This window comes from Colletotrichum spaethianum, assembly GCF_022836535.1.
Source record: "Colletotrichum spaethianum MAFF 239500 DNA, contig21, whole genome shotgun sequence".
NCBI lineage: Eukaryota > Fungi > Ascomycota > Sordariomycetes > Glomerellales > Glomerellaceae > Colletotrichum > Colletotrichum spaethianum.
Window position 1 is genome coordinate 642,287 of NW_026054791.1, and position 25,844 is coordinate 668,130.

At 57.4% G+C, this 25,844-nt stretch overlaps 7 protein-coding genes across 7 annotated transcripts; 5 read left to right on the top strand and 2 right to left on the bottom strand.

Annotated features, from left to right (window-relative positions):
* Positions 1-1,481: 1,481 nt before the first annotated feature.
* On the top strand, positions 1,482-1,703 carry ColSpa_08137 (uncharacterized protein; the record flags this gene model as incomplete). The annotated part of the gene is made up of 1 exon (XM_049274349.1): positions 1,482-1,703. The coding sequence occupies one exon, from the start codon at positions 1,482-1,484 to the stop codon at positions 1,701-1,703; it is 222 nt and encodes a 73-aa protein (XP_049130306.1).
* A 6,870-nt stretch (positions 1,704-8,573) lies between these two features.
* Positions 8,574-10,058, top strand: ColSpa_08138 (uncharacterized protein; the record flags this gene model as incomplete). The annotated part of the gene is made up of 1 exon (XM_049274350.1): positions 8,574-10,058. One exon carries the CDS (start codon positions 8,574-8,576, stop codon positions 10,056-10,058), a length of 1,485 nt encoding a protein of 494 aa, XP_049130307.1.
* A 1,500-nt stretch (positions 10,059-11,558) lies between these two features.
* On the top strand, positions 11,559-13,140 carry ColSpa_08139 (UV radiation resistance associated protein; the record flags this gene model as incomplete). The annotated part of the gene is made up of 7 exons (XM_049274351.1): positions 11,559-11,576; positions 11,693-11,740; positions 11,830-11,902; positions 11,954-12,033; positions 12,088-12,417; positions 12,468-12,962; positions 13,015-13,140. 7 exons carry the CDS (start codon positions 11,559-11,561, stop codon positions 13,138-13,140), a joined length of 1,170 nt encoding a protein of 389 aa, XP_049130308.1.
* Positions 13,141-14,385: 1,245 nt separating this feature from the next.
* ColSpa_08140 (transcription factor vib-1) lies at positions 14,386-16,299 on the bottom strand (the record flags this gene model as incomplete). The annotated part of the gene is made up of 1 exon (XM_049274352.1): positions 14,386-16,299. One exon carries the CDS (start codon positions 16,297-16,299, stop codon positions 14,386-14,388), a length of 1,914 nt encoding a protein of 637 aa, XP_049130309.1.
* A 523-nt stretch (positions 16,300-16,822) lies between these two features.
* ColSpa_08141 (E3 ubiquitin-protein ligase BRE1) lies at positions 16,823-19,460 on the top strand (the record flags this gene model as incomplete). Its single annotated transcript, XM_049274353.1, has 4 exons — positions 16,823-17,011; positions 17,321-17,464; positions 17,513-19,234; positions 19,287-19,460. 4 exons carry the CDS (start codon positions 16,823-16,825, stop codon positions 19,458-19,460), a joined length of 2,229 nt encoding a protein of 742 aa, XP_049130310.1.
* A 392-nt stretch (positions 19,461-19,852) lies between these two features.
* On the bottom strand, positions 19,853-20,803 carry ColSpa_08142 (streptogrisin-C; the record flags this gene model as incomplete). Its single annotated transcript, XM_049274354.1, has 1 exon — positions 19,853-20,803. One exon carries the CDS (start codon positions 20,801-20,803, stop codon positions 19,853-19,855), a length of 951 nt encoding a protein of 316 aa, XP_049130311.1.
* A 1,661-nt stretch (positions 20,804-22,464) lies between these two features.
* Positions 22,465-23,574, top strand: ColSpa_08143 (adenosine monophosphate-protein transferase Fic; the record flags this gene model as incomplete). The annotated part of the gene is made up of 1 exon (XM_049274355.1): positions 22,465-23,574. The coding sequence occupies one exon, from the start codon at positions 22,465-22,467 to the stop codon at positions 23,572-23,574; it is 1,110 nt and encodes a 369-aa protein (XP_049130312.1).
* Positions 23,575-25,844: the final 2,270 nt, after the last annotated feature.

Sequence of the window (25,844 nt, forward strand, 5' to 3'; positions counted from 1 at the left end):
GCCAACGATATGAGGGCGCTACAATCATTACTTTCTGCAAACCCCAACATTGACTGCGAGGCACCGGGCGATTCAGCGAACATGTTTGTGCAGTAGATTATAGGGCGAGGTTTGTGAGTCAAGGATGTCGCAACCACTGGCGTTTGCGCTCTACCGACTTCAACAAGCATGTGCTGTTAGGTTCAGGCCCGAGGAGAAGCTTCGACAAGTGATTGCCGGTCATCAACTACTCCATGGTCCTGAACCGGCTGCGCCAAATATCTAGGTTCAATACCTAGACATCCAGTCAGTCCAGAAGAACGGCACGACCGACGCTCCCATGATCACGACAGGAGGCCCATGAGACAAGAGCTGGGCTGTAAGTGGATCGTCTGCTGCAACACTGTCCGGCCTTGCGATGTTGGACTCTTCCTTAACCTTCCGTGCAAGGACGTCTGCCGTCGAGATCATGATCAAAACTTTGGGAATCAACAGCCTTGCTTCCAATGCATGACGCTCTATAAATCAGTGCTCGTGCATCCTCCCCTCCCCCTCCCCTAGACTACACCAACGGCGGTATACCCTTTCTGGGCCGTTTGACGTCCCTTTCCGGACTTGGGATGAACTTTCAACCCCATTCTCACGGCAGCCGAGCGATGCCTTCTGCTGGAGCACGGACGGCTCATAACTGTTGAGAAGGCCTCATGCTATAGCAAGACCACATAGAGTCCGCGAGGCTACTATACGACCACCTGTTTAGATCTCGACGACCGCAGCCCTGCTTGTAACCCCCCCTGGTTGACTTTGCTGGTGAATCGATAGCGTCGAAGCTTCGGCGCCCCCTGAGAACGGGTTGCACCAGGGTATTGACCTCCTTACCAAGATTTGCAGGCAGCCAAGCAGAGACTTGATACGATATACTTTTCTTCTTCGGGGAGCAGGGGGCAATCGTGCCGCTGGCCACCGACCAGGGTAGCCGAGATTGAAAGGGAAAGCGAAATGCAATGACCCCTTTCGAACAATGATGACACCTTGGCAGGGCGGTCCTCTCATCAAATTTAACATCAACTCCCCGAAACCGTTGTCATTTTGCTGCATGTGGTCAATTTGCGGTTTGCTTCGCCCCGGATTCCCAACCACTCACGTAGGCCCCTGGATGCCGCGAGGGTGCCGGAGAATTACCCTTGCGCATCCATGCGGGAGCTGCCCAGTTCTACACTACATTCGGAAGGGGGAACAAAGTCAGGTGGCGGGAGAAGTCGGTAGCTAATGTATTGATGCGCCAGTGCGTAACCGGCCTCGAAGATGATTGATATCGTTGTGCGTCGACCTTAAAGTCGTTGGCCGAGTGCGGCGACTACCGGCGAGGCTTCAACTCAACGAGCCGGGCTAATTACAAGGAGGGAGGCCAAGGCGGAGAGCACCCGAACCAATACACACCGGCGCGTGGGTGTTGGTGATGACCACCGCTGCCGGCTCGCCGACATCAGCCATGAATAAGCATGCCGTGGCTGAGCAGCGGCACAGACTTTGACAACGTCTCAGCGCGGATGGCATCTGCCGCTTCTTCAGGCCCATCGTGGGTCTACCCGACGGTTCTGCAGGTTGCCGCGAGCGAGGGCGAGACGACGCGTCGTTTGACTGCCTCTTACAATCCGCGACGTGCAGCCCCGACTTCACTTGACGACGGCTGCACGACTGACACCGGCATGGACACCTATTAATACGTAATGCAAAACAGCGATGTGGTCATGAAGTCAATCCCAACCTGCCGTCCTGACTGAACAAGGGCCGTTGTTCCTATAGTGGTATGTATGTATCAGATGGCCAGCATTGCAGTCCGCGTGCGCTGCCGCCGAGACATCTTCGCCCACGTACCAAGCAATGTTTGACTGGCTAAAGTGGACGAGGGAGAGAGAGAGAGAGACAGATAGTTTAGGGAGATGAGAATGTGTTACAAACGGAACAAGACAGTGACCCGATACTCAACGACAGTGACAGGCCTACACGTGTCGAGCGCATCGCAGCCTGCCATCGCGCGGTTTCAGCTGTTCCTGGACAGAGAAGATGACGGTGACAGTGATGGTTCGGCGGGCGACGCGAGGTTGTGACGCTCGCCCGTTCTGAGCGCAAGAGGCCGGCGGGCTAATCCGACTTTGACCCTCTTTGCTTGCCGACTAAGGCGAAACTCTGGTGCTGACTGCGCCGTCCGTGCTTTCCAAATATGGCAGCATCAAGGAGCTAAGCAATGACAACTGTTGCTTGACGATAAGAGAAAAACAACAACAGAAAAACAAGAAAACCGACAGAGAGGCAGAAATTGTGTGTTTCAACTCTGTCAAACATGTGTGCGGGCTGACACGTTGCGGGTGGACCTGGGGAGGAGCGGTTCGCAGACTGCAGACGCCTTGAAGCTATCTGCACTGAGGGTTTAATGTTCGTCGGTGCGGCAGTCATGGCGGGGATGTTCCCTCGAACCCCCAGAATAACGCCGAGTCATTATTATCGTTGTAGCAAATAGCCGTTTCTCTTCGGCGGTGACGGCAGCGTTTGTTGGTTTGTACAGATGAACTCCCCTCTTTTGACAACCGCCATTCCAAGCAAGATCCTAGAGTGGGCTGCGAATGGGATGCGACGGGAAGGGGGCCCAGCTTGGTGGTGAGGAACAGTAGTTCTTGCCAAGTTGCTTCTCTCGCTGCTGATTGCTGCAGAAAAGGTTGAACACCGGGTCGGACCCCACAGGGCGTGCGCGTTTATGACTCTTTTGCTTCCCGAATTTCCCTCTTGATGCCGCATGGTGAAAAGTTCGGTCTGAGCAGAAAAAGACTCAAATACAAAACTGAAAAATGACAAAGCAGCTTGCAGATGGTCGTGGGCCACTCCCCACAGCGAGATGCATCAGCGTGAGCCCTAAACGCAGGAACAGGCACATCTGGACCTGGCATTCTTCGTCCGATGGGGGATGTGACGAATGATATGCGACGGATTTGCTCCCACCCATGGGGCCGCGGAACGGCGAGCGGTCGCCTCAGCATCGCATCGCAGCGCATCAGACAAGGGTGCTTGGTCAGGTACCCGCGGTACGTAGTATGTACTGTTGGGTGCGTCGAGGTGGACTACCTAGGCCTATTTGGTGCTTCGGAGAAACACAACACCGTAGGTACTACCTACGTCCTGTGTCAGCAAATTGATCGTTTTCCGACCCTCCTTTGCAACGGGTCCCTCCATCTGTGCAAGACATGTGTAAAAAGAGAGACTCCCGCATGGCAGTCAGCCCAATGACAAGCCACCGGCATGCCAACCCCATGGCCTGTCTCATGTCTAATCGAGAGCCCATCGATTCGAGAGATGACGAGCAGCGGGGGAGGCGTGGACCAGCGTCTCTGATTGGGGAACGTCGGAGAAAAAGGAAGCAGCAATAGAAGATGTGGAAATGCGCCGCAAGCCTCCCCAACTCCGCGCTGGCGTGCGCCCAACAGGAATGGCTGCGGCTGGGCTAGCTGGACTCCTGGCGCGCCGTGGATGACCGGGCTGCTGGTAAGCCGATCATGAGGAGAGGGCAGGCGACAACAAGGTTGTCGAGTGCCCTGCTTCCCGGCGGAAGAGAAAGCCAAGTCAGGGCCAGATGAATCTTAGATGCAGTCTTTCGTCATCAGCGCCGCTTCTTCCAAGGCCCAGGAGTTCCAGGCTTCTGGCCGTGGATCTAATTCCCGCAAGCCCCGTCAGGCACGTTGGATCCTGGTGGCGCTCCGGTCCCCCCCTCTCGTGTCGGGCCTTGTCGTGCCTTGTCGTGCCTTGTCAATGTTGTCTGTCGTCGTCTGTCTGACTGACTGTCTGTTGCCCTGCCCTGCCCTGGTGTTAGCCCTGCCGTTCGCTTGACGGGGGACTGGCGAATCGCAAGCCTGCTGCAGCCCGGCTGTGAGAGAATGGCCCATTCTCGGCCAGGGCTGTGTCGTGGAAAAGTGGTTGTGCTGTGGAGAGACAAGGAGACAAGCTTGTGTCGGAGCTGTGGTGGAGAGGTCGGTGGTAGGCCTTGTTACTGATCAAGGCCGCGAGATTTGCAGTGGGGAAGAGGGAAATGAGAAAAGTCATCGAATCAAGGCAGCGGGATGGTAACAGCGTGAAGGGAGCTGGGAGCCTGGGCCCACGGCTGGCGGATGCTTGGCCGTGGGCGTGTGCGGGAGGCCGACAAACAAGAACGCCGGAAGGTACTTGGGCTTGGGATGGAAGGCCTTTCCCGGCGACTAAGGGGGCTTTCATTCGCTGGGCGGCCAGGTACCGGTAGTGTACGCTACCTACACAGAAGCGAGGGACGTACCCCGGCATGGCATTGTCACATCTGCCATCGTATCGAGCCCTCTGGTCGTCCTTTCATCAGAGCTTCCGTGTCCCATTAAACGGGCCTTTGTTGCGCCGCGGGTCCTGAGCATTGGTATACGCCTGGCTGTCGGTTCGCACTGGCTTCGGCTTAGCAGTAGGTATCAGCATCTGACCTGGCAACAACCGTGGAGGGAGCCTTTGCGACAAAATACGAATGGGTACCGTAGAGGGAACCCAACCCGCCACGAGTCGTTCCCAGCAACCGAGAACAGAAGCGTTCGCACATGAGACAGTTCCCTGAATATGGTCCTGGACTCTGCAAAATCCATGGTTCACGGCAAACCAGTCAATTGGGTCCATCGGGAATTAAGACGGACCAAATGTACCTCTGGGCGAGGGTACCGACTTCCCGCCTCTGCTCACTGCGCATCACTGCGCATCACTGCGCATCTTCATGTACCTAGACTTTTACATCATTTCGCACTTTGGCACCCATGAAAATTTTCACCGATAGATCGGGCTCCCTGTCTCTGGCAGTCCCAGGCATGGTCTTTTCTTTCGCGAGTACCTTGCCTAGTCCCCCCCCCCTCTCAAGGAAAGGTTAGAACGTTACATCTCACTACACTTGCCCCAAGAAACTCCAGCCAACTCAGCCAAATCCGGACTAAATTTTTTTTCTTGTTTTTTTGTTCGTATGTTTTTTTTGCTTGTTGGGGGAGGCCGAGCTATTTGGGCCCAGTTTGGAATTCGCATGCGCTCCCCTCCGTTGCTGCGAACCAAGACCAAGAAGCTGCGTCATCAATGTTGGCGACAGCCTCCGCAGGACCGCAGCTGACTGTCTTCGTCGACCAGCCGTTGTGTGCGCGCGCGCGCAACCACATGGCGGCTTTGCTCTACCCTATCCAGTATTTATCTGACCGCCCGCTTCTCACAGCATAAGCTGGAGCCCATAGCGTGCGTGCCCCGGGGGGACGGCACAAAAGGGGCGCGCTCTTGTTATGCAAACATACCCTCTGCAGAACATGGACCACCCATGCGCAGAGTCATTCCGTCGCCCCCCTCTCTGCCCTGTCTCTCCCTGAGTCCCCTCAGGAGAGAGGGCCCCTCAGGTACGCCGTCCGCTCTCCACCGGGCCACCTGGAAGAACCCCCGGAAGCCGCTTCGTGGAGAAAGGCACCGAGGCGGGAGGAGGGAACACCCCTCTCGAAACAGGAGAGCACTGGCTTTTGCCTTTTGCATTGGCCAATTGCCATGCCAACGGGTGGATGGTTTGGCATCACCAACCAAAAACCACTTCTCCTTCTGTTTACTACCGGGCGATTCAGCAGTTGACTCGTCTGAAGCCTCTTACCTCTTCCACCTGTCTCGAAGTCATCGTGTGCTGTGTGTGGCGGCCACAGGCTCGGAGAGAACGGTTCCCGCCGTCAATGGTCTTGAGTGAGTCGATCTCTCTCCCTCTGTTCGCGACCAACCGACAAGGATTCACGTCCTGTCTCACCTAGAAAAACAAACAACGTGCATCAAAGTAGAGACGCCACGCATCTCATCGCTAGCTCCGTCGATCATGGTGCCTCTGCTTTGGGCGAGGGGGTGCGGCATACCTAGCAAGATCAAAATAGGCTGGCAGACGATTGATGGACTGCCAGTCTGATTCGCGGATGTAAGGGAGCGCTCGCAATTGGCAGCTTGACGAGCAACTCCTGCGAGGCTCGGAGATTGTGCCTGCACCTCCCCCTCGCATGAGATGCCGACTGCAGCTCTCGAGTCCAGCCTTACCCTGCGCCGCCGAGCGAGTAGTGCCTCTCCAGCGACACGACGCTGCAACCATGCCAAAAGCGATACAATGTAAACAAAGCTAGAATGGCCCAGAGCCTCACTGCGATCGAAGCTACCGGACCTCGGGGCTCTTCTGCTCGACGCCGTCATTTCACATCCGCGCCGCCAGCCATGGCGGATGCTTCTGCTAGTGGAAACGCCACTCTGTCTGTTCTTGGGTGCTCCTGGGGGGTGGTCTGCGTCGCGACGGGCCAAAGTAAACATGACCGACGCAGCCAGAAAGAACGTTGTCGGTGCCAGTAAACAAAAGCGGCGGAGCAGGGACAACCACGCAAAGGATAGGTTCCAGACTTAATAGCGACAGCGACCTATATCAGAAGAGAGATGAGAGACGAGCGCTTGGCGGAGGACATGATGCGTAATAAAAAACAACAGCGCACATCGGTGCCTGGCACAACATATGCCGTGTGCCAGTCAGCCATCTAAGCAGCTAGGCCAATGCGTGCGTGCCTGTTGCTTTTTTTGTCGAATCCCAATTGTGGCTGGCGATACCCCTCGTTTCTTCTTCCCGAAGCCCCCGGGCGGGATGATGGGTGATCCCCCTCCCTTCCCACACACTATGTCTTTGGCCTTCATTTTTCCCATGTTTTACCTCGCGCTTGTGGCTTCGTCCTCATCCAACCTAGGCGGCGCGGCCAATCATCCCTCACAGCCCTGCTGTCAGCTCTCGCCATCTTGTCGCCATCTCATGCCACAAACAGAGACCATGCCATTGTCACGCAATTGCGTCTACACAGACTGTCCTTCCCAACAGGGACTCGAGAGCCACGATGAAGGCGGATCCGGGCACGGCATCGAGGCGACCTCGAACCAGCATGGGTCAATTGGAGAGTCGGACTTGAATACCGCAGGCTGTACGACATCATCCGGCCTCTCATGCGCTCCCCCTGCCGGGTCCCGCAGGCACACAAGGAATGACGAGGTCAGAGAGCACATAGCCGTCGCATCGTCCGCCCGTCGTCCAATTCTCTGAGTGGCTCTGTGCACACTGGCAGAAGCATCACGTACAGAGGCAGCGGCAGCTGCATCACTGAATGGGACGACAGAGCCCTGCATCCTCGTTCTCTTGTCGTGTCGTCTCGTCCCCGTCTCGTTCGCGTACACATGCCACCCAAACTATGCGCTCCGGTACATTGGATGCACGCGCAGAGCACACGGCAGAGCGTCAGCGACCCATCACAGATCCCGAACCATCTCGTCACCGGGCCTTAGTCCCCTGCCGCCGCGGGCTCCAGTCCTGGCCAGGATCCCAGACCACACACACCAGGCCCGGGCTTTTGTCCAGCGTCCCAGGAGCACACGCCCCCCGACACGGACAAGGGTATCTGCCAGTGTTTCGTTCCGAACGCCCCACCACGGCTTCCCCCAAGTATCCTTGTCGTCGCCGTCGCTCCTCCACTCGCTTCTCACTGCCCCTTGATCTTTTGGGCTGGCACCTGGGAAGGACGAGAGACAGAGGGAAAAAAAAAAAAAGAGGAGAGTCCACCGGCTGGCTGAGGCGTGTGCGTAAGGTACGAATAAACTCGCTCGGTCTGCCGTTTGCCCACGCGATGCTGAACCTCTAGTCCTAGTCCTTCCCCTCCACCCCGACAGGGAATGCCATCAAACCCCCCAACCCAGGCATCGCACCGCACCGCACACACAAAAACGCGTCCACGACCGCCTGCCATACTTTATCCGTTTGGCTCCCATGTTTTGTTCTTCGTCCCCTCCTCCACTTACACCTACACCTCTTCCCTCAACCCCCTTTTGTTCGTTTTCACCAACTATTATTCTCTCGTTCAACATCACCTTCCAACATTCGCTCCCGACAACCTGGCTCGCCAACGGCCCATTCTCGCGGCCTAGACTCCAAGTATCCCAGCTCCCCGTTCCAGTTCAGAGCCTCGCCGTCTATTGCTCGGCGTCCCATTCGTCTCATTCAACGACAATCCCCCGGTCTTTACTCGTCCTGTTGAGAGTTTCTGCGCGGAGCTCTCTTGCGGATCGAACCTTCGACAGTGCTCATGTACACGGCTGGTCAACCGCGTCTCGAATACATCCGTTCTTCCCATAAACGCCTTGCTAGGACCGCCTCGTCGGCTCGCCACTTACACCCGCTGTCATCTCGTGGCCGTCTCGCCTGCCTGGGGCCCAGTCCTCATCAATTCAAGTAGCCGACGCAGTCTGCCTCTCCAAAAAGGCAACTCGCGTACGTATCAAGTCGCCGGCCGGTCTGTGATCTCCTCGACGGTCACGGTTCGGACGGGTCTTGTAGTGTTTGGGTTCATCCATCGTTGCGAAGCACTCAGATCCCCGACCCACCGGTCTCCGGCAGACCAATAAACGACACCGTCTCTGCCTTTCCGCCCGAATAGCTGCGTTTGCCACGAGGCAGACCCGGCTCCCGCATCCACTTCGATCGTCTTCGGTTCCTAGGCTTTGACAGCCACCTCACCATGGGTTTGCCTCGAGCTCTTCCCGTTGCGTCCGGCGCACTGGCGCTGATCGCCACCATCACCATTGTCGTCATCCACGTTGTGCTCGCCGCTCACATCGCCCAAGTTTCACCTGTTCGGACATCGTCGATGCTGTCCTCGATTTTGGAGAGCATCCTTTTGGTTGTTATGGGATGGATGCTGTCGTCGAATCTGGTTCCCAAGTTCCGGAACTGTTCAAAGCGCTTCATCAGCGTCATGTTCGGCGCCAGCGTGCTGACGTGCACCCTGGCCACTGCTGCGTCGGTAGCCACCATGATCTGCCTCAGCAACGCCACGAGGGATCTGGCGGATTCCGTCCTGGGTGCAAAGCAGATGAGCTTTCTCATCGCTTCGTCTATCGCCCTCGGCCTCTGCTTTGCGTGTCAGCTTATCTTCATCGTCATTCACTTCGTTCTGGCTCGTCTTTTCGCCCGCGAAGAGACGGGCTCCCTCCACACGGACGAGGAGTCCCGCAGGTCTCCCAACGTCCACATCAAGTCGGTTCCTTACCACCGTACTTCCCCGACGTTCGACACCAGGAGTCGATCCACCTCCTTGGGCTCGCAAACCCCGCCGCAGTCGAGCAGTGGCCGCTCTGCGACCGAGACGCTGAGCTCCATCCGCTCCTCGCTGTCCAACGTCGTCCGACCCATCTCCTCGAGAACCCGCCTGCTTCCGCTGAGGGAGAAGATGCGGGCGCCGTCGATCGACTCGAACCACTACCGGTCACGGTCCAGCAGTGTCAATGAGGACTCTTCGTTCGATTCCTGGGACACCTCGTCGGTCGACTTGCAAAGCCGCATGACGGTCCTCGGCACGTCGTCTCCTGTCCCCGGCAGGTTCCTCGAGACGATTCCTGCCAGTCCCACCACTAGCCGCAGTCCCAGTCCCGGCATGCCGCTGGACATGGACTTGGAGGCTCCGCGCACTCGTCGGCGTAGCCGTAGCTACAGTCCCGGCCCCAAGGGTAGTCTCCGAAACCCCGAGCCTACCTTTACGTTGCAGGCTTCTGCCAGCGAGTGTTCTCTCCGACGCCCCGAGCCCGCATTCACCATGCAGGGCTCCGCGAGTGAGTCGCACATTCACCCCTTGTTCCGGTCCGACTCCCCGGACCCGCCTCCTATGGTGACGCCCGGCACGGTCGTTACGGCGGCTCCCGACGCCGGTCGCGTCATTTCGGACCGGCAGAGCGTCCGCCGCATGAGAAGCGGCAGCCTGCCTTCGGGCCCTAGCCCTCTCAACCACTCCAGTAGTTACGACAACTTCTTCCCCAACAATCAGCCGTCTGTCAAGGAGAAGGACGAGCTCCCGACGCCTCAAGAGGAAGATGAGGCTCCTGGCGAAAGACAGATGACGCCTCCCATCCCCGAGTGGATTCTGACCGCCGGGTCCCGGACGAGCCTGACTGGATATCAAAGTCGGAAGCTTCGCGTCGATGGGGACGTTGAGCAGGGGCAATCATGATGATGACGGCGAACAGCATTGCCAACAGCTAAAGAAGGCATGCTTACGCCTTGGAAACCAAAAAGGAAGACGAGAAAAACTGACCGGGCGAGGTCCTCATGAATGTCTAATTGCTATTTTTCTCGGACGACAACAAGGTAGTATATACTCGGGCGGAGATACCATATTTGAGGGATTCATTTTCTTTGTAAAGCGTGGCGTTGTCTTGAAGGCAGAGAGAGGGCAAAGATCCCAAGCCTGGCGGCCGAGAGGTCGCCGGAAACTTAGAATAGCTCCAGTAGCTACAAATTAACGAGTCACATGAATCTGTTCTGAGAGAATAATGCCTGTGCGATATGAGCAGTAACACCAGAGTGGATGAAGTAGCAGTCCGGGGCCCGAATGCTTAATTCGAGCCGTCCCCTGGAGGCAAGAAAGAATGGTGGAATTCGGCCCCGTTGCGTCGATGCCGGATCGACCGGTGGGATGAGCAGCCTTAGGCGGCATCCGAGCTTCGGGTTTTGGATGATCCTTCTCCGTAGCGTTCGTTCCCGTATGGTGTTGCCGTTGCGGATCTCTAGGCAACCCGGTCGGGTCGGGCACGGGCACATTCTTACCTCAGCGACAGGTCTGGTTCCAGCTGCAGCTTAGGCGTTCCTGCAAGTGTCCAGCGAGGTCTCTAGTGGCCTGTCTGGGAAGCAGGGCTGGCCAGGGTGTGGCTTGTGATATCATGCAAATTGTATGCGTTGTCGTGGAAGCCTAACAGTGTCTTTGTACCTACAACCCTTCAACGGCAGCGTTCATCAGGCGTGCGTTTACAAAGCTGGCAGGTACAACACCCCGCTTTCTGTGGCCGCCACAAAATTTTTGCATGATGCCCTGCACGTGGCTGGATGGACGAACGAAACGAGCATAAGTCATGGCAAAGAGCCCTGAACTACCTATGGTTTCCTCCACTTGGCCCAGCGATTGCAGCACTGTTGTCCAGACTCGCTGCCTCGCCTCACCTCGTCTGAGCGACTGGGAAGGACCTCTTGCACCGCCACTTTCCTCAAGGAAAAGAGAGTTTGGCTAGGAAAGCGCCACCCGACCGCTGCGCTAGCCAGTTACCGGTGCTCTTTCTTGCTTGGTTGTTGTGACTTGACCTCTCATTTTTAGTGGAGAAGCGGGCGGAAAGAGGTGAACCAGCACCACCTTAAGAAAGGAAGTGGAAGGAGGTACCTCAGCCAACCAACTGGAACCGCCTGCGTCGCCGCCTTCCCCCACTGCGCGGCAACCAAACACTGACTTCAGGTCACCACTTACCTTCGTCATCTCCATTAATTCTGTACCAGTCTTTCCCGCGCACAACAAAACCACTGGGTGACGGATTTCTCATCTTTCACCCACAGCTCCCTGCGCATTACCTTCCAGCGCTCTACTCCGCCATCACAGTCATCCCCATCCTTTTGTCCAACCTCACCAATACCTCAACCTCTTCCCTTGTGATCGCAGCCCTCCGCTGCACCAAAGCTAGCCAAGATGAAGGTCACATTCAAGGTATGCTCAGCTCAGCTCCCTCTCACCCAAAGGCGACGGCCGTTTCGTATTGCGCCTCTCTCCGTCCACGCCGCTAAACCTGAGCTCCCGCTGATGATATTTTCCCTCTTCCTTAGGACTTGAAGCAACAAAAGTTCACGCTCGATGTTGAGCCCACCGACCTTGTGCGTCCCCACCCACATCCGCCTCCGCCTCCGAGCTCGTCCACGGCTGCCTTGCGATAACCCGGCCTCGAAGCTAACGAGATACATAGGTCTCTGCCGTCAAGCAGAAGATTGCCGGAGAGAAGGGATGGGATCCCAAGGATCAAAAGCTTATCTACTCTGGTAGGTCCTTTTAACTGGGGGATCGCGATGGCTCAAGCTGACAGAAACCAGGCAAGATCCTGAAGGACGACGACACTGTCGAGTCCTACAAGATCGAAGAGAAGGGCTTCGTCGTATGCATGGTCAACAAGGTCCGTAGCACGACGACTCCATCCCGACTTGCTTGAGTACTGATGACTTGACAGCCCAAGGCACCCAAGCCCGCCCCCGCCGCTGAGTCCTCCGCGCCCGCCGTCCCCGCGACGCCCGCTCAGCCGGTCGCCGCGACCCCGGCCGCCCCTCCCGCTCCGGCCGCCCATGCTGCCGCCCCCGCCGCTGCTCCCGCCACGCCTACCCCCGCTGCCAGGACCGCGGGCGGCGATGCCGGAAACACTGACCCGTCGATGGCCATGGGCGCCCAGCGCCAGGAGGTGATTGCGAACATGGAGGCCATGGGTTTCGAGCGCGCTCAGATTGACGCCGCTATGCGTGCCGCCTTCTATAACCCCGACAGAGCCGTCGAGTACCTGCTTAACGTAAGCTGCCACGGTCTAGTAGTGGACGTCCGTGACTGACATCCTTGCAGGGCATCCCCGACAACGTCCAGGAAGAGCAGCAGCAGCGACAGGCTGCCGCCGCCGCCCAGCCTGCCCAGCCCCCCGCTGGTGCGCCCGCCGCCGGCACCGACGACGACGGAAACGTCAACCTCTTCGACCTTGCTGCCCAGGCTCGTGGTGGTAGCGGCGGTGGACGTGGCGCCGCGGCCGGTGGCAACACTCAGGCTGCCGCCGCCGCCGCCGCCGCCGCGGCTGCTGCTCAGGGCGGTTTCGGCAACCTGGACTTCCTCAGAAATAACGCTCAGTTCCAGCAGCTGCGCCAGGTCGTCCAGCAACAGCCCCAGATGCTGGAACCCATTCTTCAGCAACTCGGCGCTGGTAACCCCCAGCTCGCTCAGCTGATCGCCAACAACCCCGACCAGTTCCTGCAGCTCCTTGGCGAGGAGGTTGACGATGACGTTCCTCTGCCCCCCGGCGCCCAGGCCATCCAGGTTACCGAGGAGGAGCGCGACGCCATTGAGCGGGTGAGTTATTCCGCGGCCTTGACTTGATGCAGGAGTACTAACAGCTACTCAGTTATGCCGTCTTGGCTTCGACCGAGACGCTGCCATCCAGGCCTACTTTGCCTGCGACAAGAACGAGGAGCTTGCGGCAAACTTCTTGTTCGACCAGCCCGACGACGACGACGCGCCCCAGAACTAAGCCGACCCACTACGACCGCATGATTACACATTCTACGACAGATACGCAAGGCTCAGGGATTACCGAACGGTGTTGGCTTGGTAACAATGACTCAAGGGAGACTTTAGGATACCTAGTCCAGACGACAGGGTCCGCATCAACAGGGGCACGAGGCCGTCGTCCTCGTTATTCGTGGAGGTAGATTCTTTTCCAAAGAGCTGGCGTGGAGGAAGGTAGGCTGAGGACGATATGCGGGGTTTGACTTGCACACATATGGAGGTCGCATGTCACGCGCAGTTGCAATGCACATGCTTGTCTGTTGGCCAGGAGTGCTCCTGTTCTGGCTTGGAAAAGAGCGCGGCGTCAACCCTAGGTAGCCAGGCCAGGTAGTACCGGGTAATTCAACTTTTCAGTGCCATTCCCCGTTGCAGTGTTCCATGGATGAGTGGCAGCTTAGCAGTCCTTACAAGCCACGGCCGAGGCAAAATTGATTTGGCCTCGATCGTTTGGCCTCAGTGGCGTTGCTGCCTACGATTTGGCCTCACTTCAAACAGGTATATGGTTCGAACGCTTCCTCCTGTTCCCTTGGTCGTTTTTCCTTCTCCTCTTCATACTTACCTGCTTGACGGCCCGGAGATCAAGAGCCCCGGGGCCGTGGAGGAGGGGGACCTGCATTGCACACTCCGCGGCCGTGCCCCTCGCCGTATGGGTGCCCTGTTGGGAACCGTACAAGGTCTAATTTTTGATGTCGTCTTTCTTGCAAAGTCTTTTTTCGTTGTGCTTGTCGCCTGGTGCGGTGGTACGAGGAAGAAGGAGCGCGTAGGTATTTGTTTGGAGGATCTGTGACCCGACACTTTTGGTGTTTGTGGGGGGGGGGGGGGGGCGCTTTGTAGAGAGCATCAGGTAGAGCGCAGGTGGGGAGGGAGGGGGAGGGACGCTGGTAGAACATCACACAAACATGTACCAATAGACACGCAGCCTGAAGATTGTCTCAAAAACGATTTGGGGGGGGGGGGGGTTCCGCGCCCGTGAGCCCAGGCGTCCCCCGCCGTGTCTGGTCTGATTCCCTAAACCCTCGCTGCCAAATAGCAATACCAAACGCCGCCTGGATGCAAAAATAGGTGCCCCGCCAAGACCGTGTTTTTTCTCCTCGTGAAAAAGCAAAGGGTATCTGTCTCTGGTAGCCCCGTCCCCGTTTCCCGCTGCCTTGCCTCCGTAGTCCGTCTGTCCCGGCCGGCTCTCATCGGCCCGACGCAACACCCCCTTTCATCGGTTGATAATCTCGCCGCGCATGTTGTACTCGACGGCCTTCTTCTTGGCCTTGCCCGCGCCCCTCTTCTTGCCCCGCCCGGCGTCCGGGTCCATGTCGGTCTCGTCAATGGTGATCATGCCGTCGGCGTCGACCGTTATTTGAGGACCGACGTTGGCCTGCTGCTTCGGCTTGGATTTGCCGCTGCTGCCGGCCCCACCACCACCACCCGCCGCCGACGACTCCTCTGTCGGCCCGCCTTCGCCCTTGTCCTGCAGAGAGGCGTAGTTCCTGGCGTTGATGGCGTCCTTGGCCGCCTTGATCTTGGCCTGCTCGGCGTCGAACTCGGCCTGCTGCGCGCGCTGCGCCGCCATAATGGCCTCGACGGGCTCGTACTCGGCCTTAGTCCACGTCTTGTACTCCTCGAGGTCGATCTGGAGCTCCTTCTTGCCGACGAGGATGGCGTCGATGCGCGCCGGCGCGTGGCGCTCCTCGCGGTTGAACTTCATCTTGACGTGCCGCCGGTTCTTGCCGGGGAACATGCCGCTGATCATCTGGAAGTCGGTGCCGAACATGCGCAGCCCACGGTAGAAGAGCTCCGTCTCCTCCTCAGTCCACACGTTGGGCCCCTTGAGCTTCGAGCCCGTGCGGTAGCTGTTCTGCGTCGTGAGCGTGGTAAAGTCGTTCTCCTCGATCTCGAGCATGTCCTCGCCCTCGGCGGCCGCGGCGGCGATGGCGTGCCTGTCGAGGCTCAAGGAGTTCTGGTCCACCACGATCTGGCCGTCGATGATCTGGAACTGGGGCCCTGTCGAGGCCATACTGGTCGGCTTCGGTGGGGCAAGAGGCGCAGGTGTCGCCTGCCCGCTCGACGTGGGCGCTGGCGTCCCGCTCTCAGAAGCAACGTCCTCCGAGCCATTCCTCTTGGCCTTGAGCCTTTCCCTAGCCTTCGCTTGCTTCTCGCGGTGGCGCTGCAGGAGCTCATCGTGTCGGCTGAACTTCTTGCCGATACGGAGGTCCCTCGTCAGATCTCCCATCGTGAGGGTGCTGAGGTCGGCCTCCTGGTTCTCAGCGTCCTCCGGGGTCACCGACCGGGCTCGTCGGGGTCTCGTCGACGTCTTTGTGGTGTCTGTCTCAGTCGCGGCGCCGTCCTCTGGCGTCTTCTTCTTCCTCGGTCGAGGCGGACGTTTTGGGGCTGCCTCGCCATCCGTAGTAACCTCCTTCTGTTTCCGCGGCCGTTTGGGCTTCGGGGTCGCGGTGCCGTCCTCGGCTGTTTCAGCATTCTCAGCCGTCTGAGGGGCTCGTTTTCGGGGTCGCTTGGCGGATGCTTTTGTAATTGCGTTCGGTGCATCACTCGCTGCGCTCACCGGCTCGGGCCCAATGTCGGCCTGGGTTTCTGTCGTAGGCACCACGTCGGTTGTGGAGGGGGCAGTGGCGGGCGGTGTTTGTAGCTGAACAGGCGTCGACGTCTCGAGCACATTGGCTGGGTCAACTGCCGAACCAGCTGTAATTGCCGGCTGTTGGGCACTCTGCGTAGAGGTAGTCGGCACCTGTGCTGTTGGCTGGCTGGTGGGAAAATCGAAGGCTCTCTTTTCGTTGGTCTTGTCTAATGTCGGAGCAGGGCCAACATGCCCGTCCGCTGGCGGTTGTATTTGGGGCACACCAGCCCGTGTTATGTTCGGCTCGGTCGATGGCGGGGTATTGGTAGGCTGATCTCCATGAGGCTCCTTCGCTCCAACGTTGGTCCCGACGGTCTCCTGCACTGTTTTATCCTTGGAGACGGCGGGAGTCTCTGTCGCGGCCGCGGGTTCGGGCGCAACCGACGACGGCGCCTTCGATGGGTGAGGTGCGGCAGCCCCAGGCGCTCGAGGACGAGCCTGGGGCATTTTTGGCTTGAAAGCCATGCCGCCCTTTTTCTTGAACATGGAGCTCATGATGACGGTGGTATCGAGTGTGTTCTAGTACCGTCGTTGACAGAGCCTCATGGCCGGAGTAGAGGCGTACGGGGTGGTCGAGTAGTCGGAGATGGCTTGTTACTTGCGAACCAGACTTTTGTCAATCGCGGCGGGATGGTGAACTGGGTGGGATGCAGAGAAAAAGTGATAAGTAATTGAGGGACCCCGACGATTAACCGGACCGTGCACTTTGCGCGGGGCGCCTGACTGGTCGATAAGGCGACGAAGCCCCATTTGGACTAGCGTCCCGCTAGTCCCTTTTGAGGGGTGGACCGGCCTGGCTTGATTTGAACGTGAAGCGTCGGCGTTCAACCTCGAAAATTCAACCTCCTTTGCCCAAGGCTTCCTTCCCCATTCTCCGCGCCGAATCAGACTAGCCCGACACTCCCAACACACGCATGGCTCGGATCAACCTCTGAATACCCTCAGCTATCCCATCCAGCCGCTTTCATCGCCTCGCCGACCCGGATGCATACGCTGTCCCGGCATCCCTACCTTTCTCATGCCTGTAGCGACTTCAGCCCCGACTGCCTCCCCCCGTCCGTCCACCTTATCCAAGATGGAGGACAGGAAGAGACCTCCCATCAGCACCGCTGAGGATCTCGCTCCTCCCAGCAAGCGACATCAAACCGTCAATGGAAGCAAGTCCAAGGGCGACGGTGGCGACACCGCCGAGGAGCACTGGATCGAGGTAAGTGTCACGAGACACGGTTTCCCAACACGTCAAGTTTTCTCAACAATCAATGGACCCCCACGCGATTCCCATCTGCCATCAATGGCGACGCGACATCACGACCATCGAATGCCCAAAGCCACGTCCAACACTGGCGGGTCGCGGTCGACTGGCCTGGAATGGCCTTTCGATCCGCCGACGAGGCTGCCTAACGGCACTGCGTCTCCCTGCCCTCCACGCATCCGATCTTCCTCCACGCTTTCATCCTTGAACACGATCGCCTGGCGCGAAATATATGGAAGGGACGCGAGCTGATGATGAGTTCAGAATTATCAAAAGGGCGCCATTTACCGGCAATTGCAAGAAACAAAAAGGGAAAAGGCCGACTTTGAGTCGCGCGTCGAACAACTGCAGAAAAACCTCGTATACCGCGAAGACCATATCCGCATCATCGAAGCCTGGTGGAAACAGGTCAGTTTGACTGCTCCCTTGTCTCGGTGCTTGGCTGACTCTCACTAGGTTCTGGAGGAGATGGAGCAGCTCGTGGATCCGGCTCTACCGCCTCCTTCGGGTCCATCAAGTAAATGCCCCCCCCGTCCGATTGAATCCGGATCGAAACTGACGCACCCAGATCCTCCGTATATCACTAGCACCCACTTTAAAGACAACGACGAATTCCAACGGCATCTGGATGACACCGCCTCTGACATCAAGAAGCGGGCTGAGGCCGTGCTCAATCGCATTGCAAGTGCCAGGGGAGAGATAACCCCAAACATTGCCGACCTGGAGACCCGGGTCAACACCTTACTCGCTCAACAAAAAGACTATCTGGTCAAGCTGGACCGTGCACATCAAGAGAATGAGCAGTTGTCGGAAGACCTGAACAAGGCTAGCCTCAGATTCTTCAAAGCCGAAAAGCGCATGGACAGACTAAAGAGCGCACAAGTACAAAAGCTCGAGCAACAATTCATCGCCAGTGCCAAGCCGACAATTGCCGGCGGAGAGAACGGAAGCGATGCAGCAGAAGCAAACGGAAACGCCGCCGAGGCGCTGATCAAGTTCGAGGAGGCATCGGCGGTCGTCAAGAAGCAAAAGGAGCAATTGGAGTCTGCGCAGGCAGACATCAAGACCCTGCAGGAGGAGAACTCGGCGCTCAAGGCGCGACGGGAGGGTCTAACCGACGAAGATTTCATCCGGACGGACGTGTTCAAGCAGTTCAAGAACCAGAACGAGGACCTGATCAAGCGGGTCAACCACTTGGAGGCTACGAACAAGCAGTTGAGAGAGGAAGCCGAGAGGCTACAGTCTGAGCGGACGGCGTTTCGAAGCAAGCTCAACGATGAGGCGCAAATGATTACTTCGGACTTGGAGCGCCAGGTCGAGGAGCGCGACGCCGACCTGACTCGGATCCGCGCAGCCCGGGACGAGTGGTATGCCAAGGCCAACATGCTAGAAACGCGGGAGAAGGAGGAGAAGCAGGCGCTGCAGCATCTCAAGGAGCTAACGGGCGCCCAGGAGGACCGAATCGCTTCCTTGGAGCTGGAGCTGCAGCGGCTCAAGCCCGCCGAGGACCAGCAAATGCCCGATCCGGACCCCGAATTGGAGAGCTTGCCCGTGGACGAGCTGGTCTCGAAGTACAAGAAACTTCAGCAAGATTTTGAGTCCATTAACAAGGAGCTGCCTGCCCTGCAGCAAGCGTACAAGCGATCTATGGGTCTGGCGCAGAAGAAGGTCATGGAGTACGCGGTGCTTGAGGACCGCGCCTCGGCCGCCCTCGCCGAAAAGCAAAAGGTCGACCAGAAGTACTTCGCAGTGAAGAAGGATGCGGACATGAGAGACCGCGAGCTCAGTGTGCTCCGGAGCCAGAACCGCAAGAGCTCCGAGATCGTGACCCAGCTCAAGGAGGTCGAGGCCCAAAACCGAGTTCTGATCAGCAACCTCGAGAAGCAGCTGTCGGATCTGAAGCAGGCCAACGCGGCCATGGCGGCGGAACACAAGAAGATGGAGTCCACCAGCTCCGATGCGGCGCGCCGTGTCGATTCATACAAGAACCAGATCGGTGAGCTCACCAACCTGGTCAAGTCGCGCGACGCGGCCGTTGCTGCGGCACGAGAACGCACCACCACCCAAGAGGCCGAGGTCGAGCGTCTCAAGGTGCGAGCGGACATGATGCAGAAGGACAAGGATGAGTGGAAGCGCAAGGCGTTGAGCAACTCGTCCGAAGAAGAGGAAATGCTCAGAGTAAGTCAATGTGCCCCGCACTGGTTGAGCAGATGGCTAACAGCAATCCTAGACCTTTGCACTTTGCACGGTATGCCGCAACAACTTCAAGGATACGGCCCTGAAGACGTGCGGCCACCTGTTTTGTCACCAGTGCGTGGACGACCGTATCAGCAATCGCATGCGCAAGTGCCCCAACTGCTCGAGGGCGTTTGACCGGTTGGACGTTATGTCTGTTCACCACTAGCCTCTGGCATGAGGTTTTGCTTCGCTTAAATTACTCGGCCCGTTTTAAGGGTCACAAAGAACCGCTGTTTTGATATGCATCACAGATGTTTGCGCAGTTTGGAGTTTGCTTTCGCAGCAGGGGATTTCATGGTATGATACCTTGGGGGTTTGCCCAGAAGACGCTCGCAATTGGAAATGATGGATTGTTGTACTTTTACTGGTATGGAAGACGGCTTGGACTTCGGGAATGTACATAATGTCATGTCGCCCGATAAAGGGGGCTGACCACACCATAGCTGGAGGATGGCGGCGAGAGCGGTGTACGAGAGCGGGGAGTACAGGATAGACCCAGAGTCGAGCTGGCTCAACACGTTCAGATTACTATATGCCTACTTCAAGACAAATGCCTCCCTATCTCCGATTGGTGGATCCGAAACCGGTGCTTTCGTGACGCGCCGAGCTTGACGATGAACTGGTCGACCTCGACGGACCGGCCCCCCATGAGCTTGAGCTGCTGTCGTTGCCCCAGCCGCCGGTGCCATACCCTTGCTGGTTCCTCGCGCTGTTCCTGCCTTGGAAGTAGCCGGCCCCGTAACCTGCAGCGCCGCCAGCTCCTGCGCCGGTCCAAAACCCGGGGCGCCATCCTTGCTGCCCGCCTTGGTTGGAGGGCTTCGTGCCCGGGTACGGCGGGGGAGGGTCGTCGTCTTGGCCGAAGCCGGGGTCCCATCCGCCTCCGCCACCTCCTCCAGGACCACCACCGCCACCTCCTCCGCGGCGGCGCCCATTCCCGCCAGGTCTCCGATTCTGCGTCCCGGCCACACACGCCGAGTACACAATCCAAGCTAGAACGGCAAAGAAGATAATCCCAAAGAGATACGCGCCCCAATCTGACTCGCCATCCCCCTTGCTCCCGCGGTCGTGACCCTTGCCCAGGTTCGGGTAGCGCCGCTCGCCCTTGTCGGTCAGAGCGAGTCGATACTCGACGCCGCAGCTCCCGCGGAGAATGTACGGGTCGTCGGAGTTGGCGTAGCCCTCGCAAATGACGTCTGTGGACCCGAGCTTGAGCTCCTCGGGCAGCGACGCAACACAGGACCACTGAATGTCCTCGGAGGAGTAGCCGGCGCCCTGGTTCGTACACCGCATGACGTCGATTTCGTGCAAGTTACATATGGCCTTGGAGGAGACACATTTGAGCTGCGGCGCGGCTGCCACGCGACGGTGGGTCGTCTTTGCACCCCCGCCGCGAAGGGTGAGGGACTGGACGTCCGAGAGGAGGATTGCGTTCTTGGGCGCCTTCGCGGCCGATGCCAGGCCTGTCAAGAAGGGGGCTATTCCCAGGCTCATGGTGAGCGAGAGGTGCATGGTGCCGGCGTTTAGTTGTTTTCCGATGTGTTTCCTCCTGCGACGCTGTGTCGCTTTCGGGATATGATAAGTCCCGCGGGGCCAGGCTTGCCTGGAGACGTAAGGAAGGTGTTCCGCGTCAGAGCATGAGAGTTTCAAGCCTAGCACCCTGTTTTAGGGGCGAAGAAAAAATTTATGCCGAGGAAAACGTAACGTGTCTTTCAAAAATAAGGCAGAAAGGTCAGAGGACAGATTAAAAGGTTACTTGGTTGCCTGATCGAGTGAATTATACGTGTCGAGGAGGGGGGAGGCTGGAGTCGTGCTGGTGATGCGGGATTGGTTCTTGGTTAAGAGGTGGCGCAGCGTGGCGAGTGGAACGAGCCACCTGTTCTCTGTGGCGCTCACCATTGCTGCTTATCTAAGCAAGACCAACGTTGAAGCTTCCATCCTGAATAGAATAGAAGGCAAGGAAGGCTTGGCAGGTGCCCATATGGCGGGTCGCCAAGGCGGGTGCACTTTATCTGCGGTCAGTCGCACTTGCCTGTTTTCAGGCAAAGCGTGCGTCATTGTGTCCGGGGTTTGGCAGTAGTGTTCCGTTCTTATGAAGGTCAATACTCCTCAAACAACAGCGATGTCCTGGTGCTGTCCGCTGCACGACCTTCAACAACCAAAGCTTGCATAACAACCGCCAGATTCTTGTTTGAATTCAAAAGCTGTTTCAAATACCTACACAAGTAGGTCTAAGCGGTCATTGGCAAAATCCAGCCGGTAAGACACGCCTTATATGTCCCTGACTTCGCACCGCAGCGTTCGGGTGGTGTCTGCTTTCTCCGTGAAGCAGCAGCAACTGCCTAGTCGATCAATACGAAGTCTATCAGGCGAGGCCCAAAGTATAGGATAAGCCCCTGCTTCAATTTGCTTTTCTCTAATTTGGTCGACACCGACGATGAGCACTAAGGGTTGTAGTTCACAGAATCTGCTCTTGGAGACTGTTTTAATTGCGCTACCCACAATCCCCACAAGCTGGCATGTCATGAAACAGGTGTACTGACCCGACTCGCTTTCGGTTTGCTTTCGTAGGGATCGCAACGGTTCAACCCGTCTTTTGTTGTTCCCTCTCTTCAATGTGGGTGCATTCACGTCAGCCACGGCGATCGCCGTCAGCAATTCTCGATAGTGCGATGCATCTACACAATCTCCATGACAACGATTTAGGCATTCGATTGAGGGGTGGGGTGTCTATTGCGAAATGTTGCCTCGAGGAAGAATCGGAAGAATCGGATAATGCAAACCTTGCTTTTATCAGGTATCTCTTTGCTCATGCACTGCAGCTGCATGCGGGGGAGATCGTGCACTGAGCTCTCTTGCCTAATCGGGAGTCTGAAACTTATTATTTGGCTCGTGTAACTCATAGTGAGCCAGATCCGACTCTGGCGATACAATCTTTGGATGGCGCTGGAACTGATGTCGGCAACGAGACAGCGGCTTGTCTGCCACTGGTTGGCTCCACGCGATATCGGTTCCAAGCCAGTGCACAATCTTGCAACCTTTGAATCGAAGAGTTCATTTAAGCTTTCCAGGTTTCTCGTCTGGCAAGCGGGGTATCGACTTTTCGGCATATAAATGACATGACTAGGCTGGGAGCCACAGCCTAAAGGGTTCTTTTCATCGCTGATTGCGCCATGAACAACCTTGAGATGTCTGGCAAGGCGCTCTGGAGCAAACAGGGTAAGGCACGCCGAGCCTTGCTTACCAAAATCTACGAACCGGCTTCACGGCTGCGGAAAGGGTCTCCCGAGTACAACAAACTTGCATCCTCGGGGCGGATATGGGAGGAATATTTCCAGCCCGGCAACAGTCTCGAAAAGGGATATGTAGGGCTCCAGAAGAAGCATAAGCGTTTGCTGGACGATATCGACGTTCTGAAAGCAAAACTTCCGACGGTGGAGCTGGGCAAACCCATGGTTTTCGAATACGCGCAACAGTCCGTCATGATCGAGAACAACCCCCTGACAGTCGGAGATGCGAACCGCATCTTCGAATCGATGCAGAAGAATGTTTTCAGACGCGTTGACCTGGCTTCGACTTCCAGCAGCGAGCTCGTCAGAATTGTCACATCTGAGGCCGAGGGCGAAACTGGCGACGACTCTTCAATCAACGAGCTGAAGATTCACATCATAGCATCGCAGTGGATCGCCGAGAACGCAGCAGGCAAGGTTTGCACCGCGGGGCTCTGCGAAGACGAGGTACGAGACCTCGCCGTCGTGTCTGTCAGAAACACAAAGTCTGAGGCGGCTTACGACATATGGGGAGGAAAAGACCAGACCAAAGACTCTGAAGCCAGCAGCAACCTGGTATGGGGGGCAGGCGTTCCGCTCGGAGGGTACCGAAATCTGCCCATCACGGTTCGCAGCAACCGTCTCCGAATCTTTCCCTACCCACAGGAATTCCCCGCCTGCGTCAAGAGATTCTTCGAGTGGCGCGATACGCAGCATCGCGAGAAGGCACTCCATCCGCTGGTTCTGGCCTGTCAGATGACGGCTTACTTTGTCCACGTTCATCCGTTTCCCGACGGTAATGGGCGTACCAGCCGCATGATCGAGCAGGATTACCTTGCTCGTCAAGGCTACTTACCGGTGGTTATCCGGGGGTTGCAGCGGAAGGACTATTTGCGGATGATCGACAACGCCAGCGAAGGCAAACCAGGCGAGTTTGTAACGGCAGCCCTAGAGGCTCAGCTATCGGCGCTGCAGATATTATACAGGCGTTACCTCCTGACGGACGACTTGTAGTACGATCTGGAGCCAGGGTACGTATGCCACCCTCACCACCGTCGTCACCCATTGATTCGTCCCAGCGGTGCGGTAGCGGGTGGTAAGTTAACCTCCGCCTCCGGTTGGTGACTTGGAGGGATTTTTACGGGCTACGGCATCTCATGGCGTCCCGGGAGACCGAGCTTTGCTGACCGCTTGGGACGAGAAGGGTTAGGTAGGCCAAGGGATGATCCGTATGTGGTAAGCGAATGCGAGCGATTCCGATTAGGTTCCGGGCAGGTCAGACGACAGGCTCCGCCGTTAAAGTGACCCTCGTCGTACAAAGTACTTGTGTTACGCCTGCTCGGTTGGGTCCTAGTTACTCCTATCATGTCAACATGAAGGATGCGACCGACAGGGAACCGCTGGCCTGACGTCTGACCGCGCAGCATGCTTTAGCAGGCTTGGCTGCCATACTGCCTGGGGTTTTCAGAACGCCATATCCGACCTGCCTAGTCATTTGCCTCCTCTGCGGTGCAAGATGCTCCAATCGATGACAGTATCCAACTCGCCCAAGGCTCATCCCTGCTTCGGGCGCTGAGGGAGGCTTACCTATGCAGCAGCCCTCGTAGAATTCTGAGTTGAAGCAACTCATCCAAACCAACTGCCGTTTGAGTTTTGAGACGACGCATTGGCTGTTGGAACGGCAGTAGGCACACCGCTTCCCAGCATCAGTGCCCCTCGGATGGGGCCTAGATCGTCCCGTCCACAGAAGCAGAACGCAAGGCATTGATGTGGAGTTGCTCCTGCCCATCACTAGGAGGCATCACAGTCCAAACTGTTTACCTTTTGGATAGTATTGTACGTACTATGTAGTAAGCACTTGCAAGTAGCTCTATCGCAACGCACCGGCGAATCACATCTTGAGCGAGACGTCGTAATCAGTCGTTTGGCGGAAACGAGCAAGCCGGCACGAAACACCCACGCCGGCGCCTAATGTCGGGGTTTACCCGCCCAGCAAATCTTGCTCTTGGGATCAGCCCCAAGAGGTTATCACCGGGGCTGAATGACCCGGACATAAGCAGGGCAGGCTCCGGCACGAAACACGCACGGTAGGGCCTCACTTCGAGATTTATCCGCCCGGCCAATCTTGCTCTTAGGACCGGGCCTGAGAGGGTATCGCCGGGGCTGAGTGGCCCGCCGGACATAAGCAGGGCAGGCTCCGGCACGGCGGATCTCGCCCGAACACTGCACTGCGTGAAGTCGATCAAGATGGGCATCGCCAACATCATTATCAGGTATACGCAGAGGGGGCAATCACGCCGCAGTAGGAGAGCCACTTAGCACATCTCGCTTGCTGTCAAATCTCTGATGCTGGCCCCTGCCCTGAAGCGCGCTGAAATGTTCTGGAAACCAACACCCTGGAACTTTGGCGAGGAAATGAACGGACCGGAATTCGGGTTGCTAGTGAACCCCGAGGGAGGGGCAAAGGACGCTGGGGGCGTGGTCAAGCGAGGCACGGCGGCGCTAGTGCTCAGCAGTCGCCGGCTGACTCGACCCGGGGGACGGACCCGACCTAGGGACCTTTGGGATGACGGGCCCCCCCCTTACAGTCGGCGAGACAGGACAGGGAAAGAGCGGTACGGGAACTTATTCGTGTCTGATCCAAGAACCGCGTCGGGCTGGCTATCGGATGACCCGAGCATGACGTGCAGAGGGCATCCTGAGTACGGGCTCTCCAAGACTGGTGCACGCTGTGTTCTGTTATGTACTGGTTGATGCGACAATGACAAGACCAAACAACAGCAAACACCCGAGCCACGGTGCAAGCTTTTGAGTTTCCTGCCGTCCAACAAACGAAAGCAAACATTAAAGGATATTAAGAGGGGACGCAGTTACGGTCCGAGTTTCGTCGTACAGCGCTCGCGCAAGCGAGATAAATAGTACACGAGGAATGGATCGCAGTCAGCGTCGGCTACGAGAAAGAAATGGCCCGCAGTGCTAGCATATGCACACTATACCGTGTATGCCTTAGTCAGGTGGTCAGGGTACACGCAAATGTACAGGGTAGCACCTGCGCATCGCAGAGCTTTCCTTCCCCAGAATCGGATCTGGGGCATAAAAGTGCCAATACAGGCAATAAAGAGAGCGCGGCAGCGACCTGCCATTCCGTTGAATCCCGGGCAGTCGTCGCTGGCGAACCCCGGTCCTGCAGGCGTTTTCTGCGATGGCTTATCAGGCAGAAAGAATACGGACAATGCATGTACACTACTACTATGCACAGCAGCAACCCACCCTGGCTGAAGCTG